The sequence below is a fragment of the Protopterus annectens genome, chromosome 4.part1, assembly GCF_019279795.1.
Source record: "Protopterus annectens isolate FY-2018-M chromosome 4.part1, PAN1.0, whole genome shotgun sequence".
In the NCBI taxonomy this organism is placed as follows: domain Eukaryota; kingdom Metazoa; phylum Chordata; order Ceratodontiformes; family Protopteridae; genus Protopterus; species Protopterus annectens.
This window is the reverse complement of record NC_056734.1, coordinates 575547169-575557566: the sequence shown is the minus strand read 5'-3', so window position 1 is coordinate 575557566 and position 10398 is coordinate 575547169. Positions and strand designations below refer to the sequence as shown.

Genomic DNA, 10398 nt, shown 5'->3' with positions numbered 1-10398 from the left:
GGATCTGTGGATAGTAGTGGTAGCCACTGCAACATTGTGCTGCACATTTCTATAACCATCATTAATAAAAGAAGAAAGAACATGTCGTCAGAGTCATCTGCTATTGATTTTAAGGGCATTGCTATGACATTTGAAGTTTATAGATTGAGAAGAAATTCAAACATAGATAAAAGGGACAGATGTGCTAAAATATGATGACAGGAATTGGAAACTGATTGTCAAAATGTGATGATGTGCTTATGTACAGTCAAAACAGCAAGAGCATTTGTTGGCAACATAATACTTCCTTAAAACTAAACCTTGTTTTCATTCATCATTTAGATGTTTGCTTTTATATGAATTTAATGTTTGCAGTTTTATTCAATGTGTATCGAGAGTGAAATTCTATTACCCATAAACTTTAGTATCCCTTAAAGTATTGTAAGCATAACTGTTCTTGGTTCACAAATGCTTAAGTTCGCTCACATAAGCTGCTTGTCCAGTTCTAATAAGTTGCAGTAACTTGACTCTTCTAGCTTGATTTTTGTTCTTTTGTAACAAATACATATCTTGTGGTTCTTAGGTAGCTAAGGAGTGAGACAGTTAGTGGTCACAAAATGGTTAAGCTGAATGTATTTTGAAATGTGTGCATTGGTAACTTATTCTATTGAAACATTACAGGTCCTCCTTCCATTTTAAATACATACTATAATATATAAGTATATGAAAAGTTAGAGATAGTGTGATTATGGTTTATCTAAAATAACAGAACCGCGCAATTTCAATCATCTTATACCCTTATTAGCAGTAATGAACTGTGTGTTTGATAATTGTGGTTTTTGAGGGACCACAGATAATTTTGCTGACATTATTTGTCATAACTGCTTTTAGCAGTGATATTAAACATGCCAGTATAGTGTTTCTTCTTAAATAGTGGCTTAGTCATCGTTTAAAAAAAATGTAAGGCATAAATAAAATACAGGGATGCAAACAACTCATTTTAAAATTGAAATTAAACAGAACAGAATTACCATTTTTGTCCAAACCGGGACTTTACTTAATTTATGTGTTTTTAATTTCATAGCAACTTTTTCAACACACATTGTTTACTTTGATATTTTATATAAAATCCCTCAAAAATCAGATCATATTTTATTTTTTCTCTATAAGGTGATTGAAATTCATGTGAGCAAGTATAAATAGTTGCTGAAAGACTACTCGTATAGGGTATTTGAGGAATTTGTTACATAAAGTTTTCCTGACATGAGTCATTGTTGATTTCACCATTATAGGGGAAAGGCGCTAGGGCTGCAGATAAGGCAGTTGCCATGGTGATGAAGGAGATACCAAGGGAGGAGTCATCAGAAGAGAAACCCCTCCTCACTATGACATCACAGGTGGGCAGAATCATGGCATTCCAACAGGAAGCTGTCATGTTTTACAGTTGGATGGTATGATTTCATAATTAGCAAAAGAAAATAATGTTTTGTGAAAATACAAAATAGGAACTAATAATTCAATTATAAACCTGTTTTAATTTCTGTCTCACAAAAAAGAGTTAAAATAATTGGATTCTTAGCTGGTTTACTTAGATCTAATTTGTAAATTTGTTCCAGTATTACATTTTTGCCAATAAAAAAATAGGTACTAAAAGATTAGTTTGAACAGCTTGTAGTAAAATTGCTACAAGTTGTATTTTTCAAAATGCAACTGTGCTTTTATACGAAATGAATTTGCTGATTAAGATATGTGCCAGAAAACTAAAATTTCTTTTTATTATTTTTTTGCCTTCAAATAGTTTAAATATGTGTGTTTTGCATTAGACAAAGCTATCCAAGACAGAGTAATTATGTACCTTAAAGCAATTTTCTTAATGCTTAACTTGTTTACCCCCACTCCGCTTTCCCCACTACGTAAGCCACTTTTAGGTTTTGTGGCTGGCCTGCTATTTGCAATTGACTTGTAGCCTCCCATTACTATCTCGCTAATGACTGCTTTCCTTTTTCCCTCTGGCAGACCTTTGAATAGCTTCCTCCTCTGCTTGTCTTCCCTTCTTCTCTCCCTATACATTAAGCTTTGTCTGTGTTTTCTTACCCTGACAGTTTCCCTATGTACTGATTGCTTCAGGGGTAATCATTTCATGTGCTTCAATTCTTTCTTCTTTAGCTGCTACATTTTATGTCCTATTTGGCTATTACTAGTAGTTTATTCTCACTATTCTTCCATAATAAAATAATCAATGTACATCACTTTTGCAAACATATCTTACAGATAAATGTCTGCTGTGTTTTATTGCCTTATTTATTTTCAGTTTGTAATCTCCTAGTATTCACATTTTTCTTATATGCTTATTGTATGTTCTTTTTCAGTCGCCTAACTTATTTTGCATTAGTATCCTGAATTATAATAATACTTACTCAGCATTTATTTATTTATGCTATTTTGGCCCAGGTCATGTCAGAAATGGTCTTTGTTGGTTCAGTCTATCATTCCAATTAAATACATATTACAGATACTTTTTGAGTTGAATCACTGAAGTATGTAACAAGGAATTCATGTCTCACTATGGTGCATCAGATGCTCTTTCCATTGTCCCCATTTTGCACCTGTTGTTGCAAAAGTAAAGAATGTTTTCAGCAAAATGTATTAAGTATATTCATATGACTCAAATGCTTCTATTTTTGGAATAAGATATTTAACACAGAAAATGGGAGAGGCCCTGATGGAAGAGTAACATCTTCATCCATGTACATGACTAGTTTATTATTGTTGTTGTTATTATTGTGATTATTATTATCATTATTTGAGTACAAAGTTCACAAAAATGATATTCAGTGACACCTGCAGTGGCTTGGTGTACTGAGACAGATGCAGTGTTATTCACAGAAGTGTGTTATTCTAGTGAACCAGACAGAAGCAAAGAGACAGACAGTACAGTACAGTAACAATGTCCCATCTTGCCAGGTCCTCATAAATGCTTGTAGCCTGTACATGGTACAAACAGTGTTATTCTGAGTGTGAGCATCCTCTAAATTCTCCTTTTTATTTCCCATGCTGAGAACTGCACTTTGTACTACAATGGGCATTGTGCAATTGGTTCTTTGAGACCCTACCACTGTTCAGAGTGCATGTAAAGTTATTGAGAGGGATAGTGTCTGTGGATGTCACAGCAGCTTAAATTAGTAGGAGTTACTCTTGAAAATGTAAAAAAAGAATGTGTCACATTACCTTCCTCATACAAAACTGATGGGTCTCTGAGATAAGATGACTGACATCCCATTTAATATCATACTTTTGGGGGGTATGCTTGTATGTGTGGTTGGGTTCTTAACTACACGTGGGCTACATTATGCTGTGGGTAGAAACACAATATGGATTCTGACTGTAATCCTTTATAAGCAGCGTAAATCTATCAACTCCTACAAAACACTTTTACACAATTCACAAAAAGGAACTCATTTACATGCCTTGCTCTGTATTCAGACATGCATACTCATTAACATCTCATTATCTAGTTCCTGTGTCTTGACTATTATAAGCTGGTGGTGTCTGTGGGTGATGTAATATCTTGGTTTAGTCTAGGGGGTCAATGCCATTGTGGACTGTGGCACAACATGGTAATTAATAGTCCCTACCACTCACAACTTTAGGACATTATCTGTAAAGTGAAATGAGGCTGGATTCAGTCATACTGATACTGCAGTCTCTGTGCCTATGTATGTGTACTGTAAGAGCATTGCATACATTGTGTGCCAGTGGACTTTTGTATGGTTATATAAATATTCATTGCATGACTGTACTGCTGGTATGGAGGAAATACAGACTCTTCACTTTATAACATAGCAGTAAGAGTTTAAATCAAATACTGTAGCCAAACAGTTTAAGGCAGTACCACTGCTGTCTTTCAGGAGGATGTATGTTATGAGGTACTCTCTGAATTGTGCATTAATCAGTATGCATGCATATAAGTGCCTGAATTTTTCTTAAGCAACATGAGGTCAAATGATGCAGTAACCTATCAGATAACATACTGTATCTACAGGCTGAATTTCTGACTCAGATATTGATTTATTTTACTACTTCTATTCATGCACCAACATTCTGTGTTGTACACTGTATCTCTGAATCTCACCCGCTGACAGTAGCAATATAAACAGGCTTGCTTACTCCTTTAAACATGAAGCTGGTTTCTTAATAGCAAAAGCTACTGCTGCAGAAACCCATTGCATGCATGCAGAGAGAGATTACCTGCAATCCACTATTGCTATATGAAAAACTTAGCCTTTCCTAGTTTTAAAATTTCCAGAATTAGAAAAAATCTTTCTGCTGAAGTGTTAATTGTAAAACAGTCTTTGTTGATATTTAGAGCAGTTAAAGTGCTAACTAAATAAAAGCATGCACCAGTTTATTTAAATAGTATGCTCTTTAATTGTATTACATTACACATTTCATTAAAGTAAGAAATAAACCCATTTGTTAGGGTTAATTCGGAGCTAATTTCGGCTACAACATGTTTGCATTTTCCTCTAGTTAGTGAAAATCCAGAATTACTTTAACTTCAATTATAACAAAAGTTATAGGGACTAATAAACCTTTAATGCTGAGCATTTAATAATCGCTAAATATTTCTGTGACTTCAGCTCTTTTAATTTCAACATTGTTCTTTTTTCATAAAAATTATGCATTTTTCCAAAAGCATTTTTATTTTGTTTTAATTATAAACATACGCAAATGTACATATAGCAAATACAATAAAACAATAACAAAACAATTTACAATATTTACATTCATCCATGATAAACAATCATTTTATCCATGAAAAGTTATCAGTATTTGTTCAAAAGGTTTTCCAATTTTTGCCATGCTATTTTATTTATGAGAGATGTTATGAGTTCTATAACAAATGGTTTGCAGTTATTTTTTACAAACATTTGCTAAATTAATAAATTCTTCAGACATCAAATCTTGTTTACTTTTCCAGTTCAAAGTAATAACTTTTCTGGCAATTGCAAGAATTGACCAGAGTAACTGAATCTGAGATTTAGGTATTACATTAGGTACAGGAACATTGAATAGGATTAGTGAGTCAGAAATATGACAATTATCAGACCATAAAGCCTTTACAAAATATCTGAAGTCTTTCCAGCATTGAACAACATTTCTACATTCAATGAACATGTGAACCCAGTTGGCCTCTAGTAATTCATCACATTTCCAACATTTAATTTCACTGTTTTTGAGTATAAGATTTATTTTATGTGGAGTATAGAAACTCCTATTCATAAATTTCCATGTATACAATCTCCATTGTAATGAAGAAGAGGTACCATACGTAGATTTCAATAACAGTTTTTTTGATTCATCAGATATTTATTCTCCATTAATCATTACATAGTAATTCCAAAAATCTGAGTCATACTTTAGAGTGTCGTCTCTTAGCATCTTACAGATAGGTGAAATACTTAATTTCTGATCATCTGTCTTTTCAAGACACCTAATAAAAAGCTGGATATAACTAGGTATAGATTCAGTCTCTAGGTTGATTGATACTCTCATTTTGAGTGTATAAACAACCATCTTGACTATTATCAGAACTACATAGAAAAGAGTTTAGTGGTTTAATACTCTTATTTTCAATAAACTGATGCCAGAATAGTTATTTTCCTTTCATTTTTGCATCGCATTGATGTTGAAAGAATCTAGGCAATCAGGGGAGTATGCTATAGGGAATATAAGAAATAGGAATTGTTTAATGTTGTAATTACAATCAATTATATTTTTAAAGTTATTAAATATTTGATTAATGCCATAAGAAAAATGATCAAACTTCTTATTAAATAAACAAAATTCATGTAAAAGCCAATGAACTCTACTTATTCTGTATTGTTCCTTAAATTGATTTTCTATAGTTCTGACATCAGTTACATGAATCTCATGTATTATTTTCTAGCCAGATATATAGGTAGGTGAGATCCAATGTAATATTACATTAATTATAACTGATTTGGAATAAAGATTTAAGCTAGGGAATGCTATCCCATTACTGTTCCAAGCTCTAATGTGCCATTTATATGCAATCCTAGGTTTTAAGGGGAACCATAAAAATTTAACTAGCATGGAATCTAATTTTAAATAAGTTTTTGGGAGGGGGAGTATCAATGACTGTATATAAAACAAAACTTTAGGTAAAATTATCATTTTAATTAAAGAGAGCCTATCCTCCATTGTGAAGAACATTTTATTCCATCTTTTGATTAGTTCACTAATGGTGGTTATTAAATTATTGTAGTTTAGTTTAACAGACTCTTTCCATGTATTCTTTATACTGGTACCCAAATATTCTAATATATCATTCTCCCAATTAAACAGGCTATTCTCTCTTAGGTTTTTGTTGATCTTTTTGTTAATTAGTAATGTTTTAGATTTATTGTGATTAAATTTAAGCCCTGAAATTCTTTCAACTTGCTTAAGGTATTTATAAAATCATGCAAAGAACCATCAATATCACCCAAAATTAACAACATATCATCAGCAAATAATTGTATCTTAGGACAATAGTCCTTATTGACTTGAAAGCCTTTTATATTTTGCTTGTTTCTGATATATATAGCAAAAGGTTCCATTGAAAGAGCAAACAATAATGGTGACAAAGGGCAGCCTTGTTTGGTTCCCTTGAGGATTTCTAGTGGCGAGGATAGACCTGATCCAATTTTCACATAAGTTTGTGCCCCACTGTAAATTTTCAATAATAAGTTGACAAAATCTGAGGACAATTCAAAACCAATCAGAATTCTTTGTAGAGAAGACCAACTAATAGAATCAAAAGCCTTTTTTATGTCTAGGCTGATAATAGCTAGTTGTTTTTTTTTGTATTTGCATACTATGTCTATTAATGGCAGTAATTTAATAATGTAATCTTGTACTTTTCTGTGAAGAATGAACCCTTTCTGATCATTATATATTAGATTAGGTAATATTTTCTTTATTGTATTAGCTAATATTGTCATGAAAATTTTATAATCAGTGTTTAGTAATGAAATTGGCCTATATGAATCACAAGATTTGGGGTCCTTACCTTGTTTTAAAATAGGGAGATAATTGAATATTTCCACAATGGGGGTGTTATACATTTTTGCTTAACCATAGTAAAGGCACTAATCATTTTCTTTATTATATATTCAGGAAAAATGTTATATAGTTCAGGAGTTATTCCATCCAGTCCTGGAGCTTTATTATCTTTTAACATTTTTATTTGCTCTTTCACTTCTGTTAGTGTTATTTGTTTATTTAATATGTTATTTTGTTGCATTTACACCTTAGTAGTTATATTTTCTTGAATAAAAATATTTATTACATTATCAGACTCCAAAAGTGATGTGTCATTATTTGTATCTTTATAGCAGTTTTTGAATACTTCTAATATGCCCATTAAGTTAGATGTATTCTTAACTGAACCATCACTTTTATATTTAATCTCAATAATAAGATTTTGATTGTTCTTTTTTTTTTTGGATCTTACCACTATTTTATGCAGCTATTTAGGATTTACAGCATAATATTGTAATTTTAAATTTTCCAGGTTTATGGCTACCTTATGATTCAGAACTTCTAAGTATTTTTGATTTAACTTAGTAATTTCGTTATGTACTACTTTATTTGGTTTTAAGTCAATTTTTTATCTTGTCTATTTTTTTTGTAAGTCTAAAGGTTCTTTGTCCCACTCTCTCCTTTTTTTAAGGTACCAAGATTTTATTCTACCATATATATAAACTTTAAAGGTGTCCCATATTATAGTATCAGTCACTTCACCATTATCATTTGTTTCCATAAACATGTCTATTTGTTAATTATCCATTCCCTAAAGTATTTTAACTTATGTAAGCAGGAATTCTCTGTAGAAATCTTAAATCATCCAAATGGGTAGTTAATGTAATGTTTATAGCATTATGGTCTGAAAGTGGACAAGTCATTATAGATATGTTACTTATTTTTGAGTATATGTTATTTAATGCAAAGACCCTATCAATGTTTGTTTGTGTACCAAACCAGTATGAATAGTGAGTATAGAATAAGGAATAATGTTATCTTAGACCATGTATATCTTTAACGTTCATCTGGTTTGTAAAGTCATTTAACTTCTTGGCTTGAGATGTTAGTTTTATTTTACCATATTCAGAAGTATCATTGCCTGACAATAGGCAGTTAAAATCACCTGTTGCTATAATTTCCCCTTTTGCATTTAAAGTAATCAGGTCCAGATATTTGTCAACATATTTAGTACTCAGTTCTGATATCCAGTATGTATTAATCAGAGTATAATACTTCCTACTGATTTCCAAAATAACTATGCTCAGCATCCCATCTTTATCTGAAACTGTACCTATAATTCTTGGCATAGTATAAGTATTTTTCCATGGAATAAGAGTGCCCCTTCTCTTAGTCTTAAAACATGAATCAGTCAGAATGGTATAGCCATTGAATGAGTATTTTTGTAGATCTTTTTTTAATAGATGGGTTTCCTGTAAAAATATGATCTGGGCTTTACGCATTTTGATATATTTAAGCAAACTAGCTCTTTTGACATTATTGTTCAAACCATTAATATTTAATGATAAACATTTATAAGCCATTGACTGTAATGTGTATGTTGTTACTTACTGAAAGACCTTTCTTCCGTGTTGACTTGAAATCTACTGAAAACTGACTTATCATGGATGTATAACATGTATTAAGCACTGCTTTCAAAAACCCAAAACTATTTACAAACACACACATGAAACATAAAGTTTCTGGTTTAGTTAAAAACTAAACCATCCATCCACCACCTCTCCAACACCAAAAGACACAAATTATCCATCTCTGCTTAGAGTATAGTATAAAAGCAAAAAAGAAAAGCATTATGAAAGCAACTAAAGAAATCTGAGTCCATGAAATCAACATTAAAATGAGAGTGTCCAATATAACTGAAGCTATATGAATATGTCACATATAATAATAGCACCTCTGATAAGTAGATGTCAGAAATACACATCAGATCAAAGTATGTATAAACATTAGAAGCTGAAGGTTAAGAAAATTGCCAATATTTCCAAGACTTTTCAAGAAACATCAGATGTTTTAACCATTTTGTCAGTCATCTATCCAACATTTTTTCATGTAAGGATCTGTTGAATATATATATAACACGTATTACAAAAAAAAGCCTTACGACCCTCTGTTTAGTTATTAAAGATTTAGTTATGTAACATAAGTCCGATGTTAATATGCATAATGAGTTTTCTAATGCAGCTCCTACTTCATTTGATGTCATTTAGCTACTAAAAGTGTCAATGAATCTGCAGAATGTATGCATCTATAACATAGGTATTTTCAAAGGAGTTAAATACTTTAATCAGAACTAATTATTTACCATTTAAAGTATCTAAGTGAAGGATAACAAAATTTCAAGAGAAAAGAATTCTAAATACAGCCATTTAACAAGTTCAAAAGGTCAAGTCATGTCATCTCTATTGTTTTCTCAAGCTGCAGCTTCATGTTGTTGTTGTTGTTGTTGAATCTTTCGGCTTTTCCCTGGTTAGGGGTCGCCACAGCGGAACACCAGTCCGCTAATGATTGGCAGTAGATTTTTACGTGCCGAGTTGCCAGTCCTGATGCACAACCTTCAACGAAGGTACGCCCATTCACACATGTCTCCCCACAGAAGTCGCTCTAGCTGAGAATCGAACGGGACAACGTCTTACTGTGAGGCGACAACGCTACAGCAGCACCACCACCGCAGCTTCATAAACTTGTTAAAAAATATCTAAATAGGCTCATGCATAGCAGAGGTTGTCTCTAGTGAGGAAAAAAAGCATTTTAGCTGGAAATCAAATCTTGAAGCTTTTAGAGTTTACAGAAAGCAAAAAAAAAAGACTCAAGCTGCCTTGTCAGTGCATGTCATGAATCTCCACAATGAGCAAAGTCACACAGACCACCAGTTTCCTCCCAAAACATCAACATCATAAAAAAATTAATCCTTTCATATAAAAACAGCTATTTAGAAGTAACAACAGCTGCCTCAAATCAGAAATCATTTTATAACATTTCAATCATTTACCCACCAATTAACCAGACCAGAGGAAAAAAAGAACCTAGTGTGTGTGTGTGTGTGTGTGTGTGTGTGTGTGTGTGTGTGTGTGTGTGTGTGTGTGTATATATATATATATATATATATATATATATATATATATAATATATATATATATATATATATATATATATATATATGTAACTTATATTTACCCATCTATAAAACAGTATTAATTTACTGTATTAATGTTCATATGTGTCTAAATAAAGAGTCTAAAACATCTAGTTAGAAACACTAATCAGAAACATATTGTTACTCCACCACTGACCCACTAGAAAAAATGCACTTTG

At 31.9% G+C, this 10398-nt stretch overlaps 1 protein-coding gene across 1 annotated transcript in view; it reads left to right on the top strand.

Annotated features, from left to right (window-relative positions):
- Positions 1-1277: 1277 nt before the first annotated feature.
- PEX5L (peroxisomal biogenesis factor 5 like) overlaps positions 1278-10398 on the top strand; it is a 1534471-nt gene continuing 1525350 nt past the window's right edge. The window contains exon 1 of the mRNA XM_044070386.1: positions 1278-1376. Coding sequence (XP_043926321.1) covers positions 1308-1376 — 69 coding nt within the window. The 5' untranslated portion in view covers positions 1278-1307. The remainder of the gene's footprint in view (positions 1377-10398) is intronic.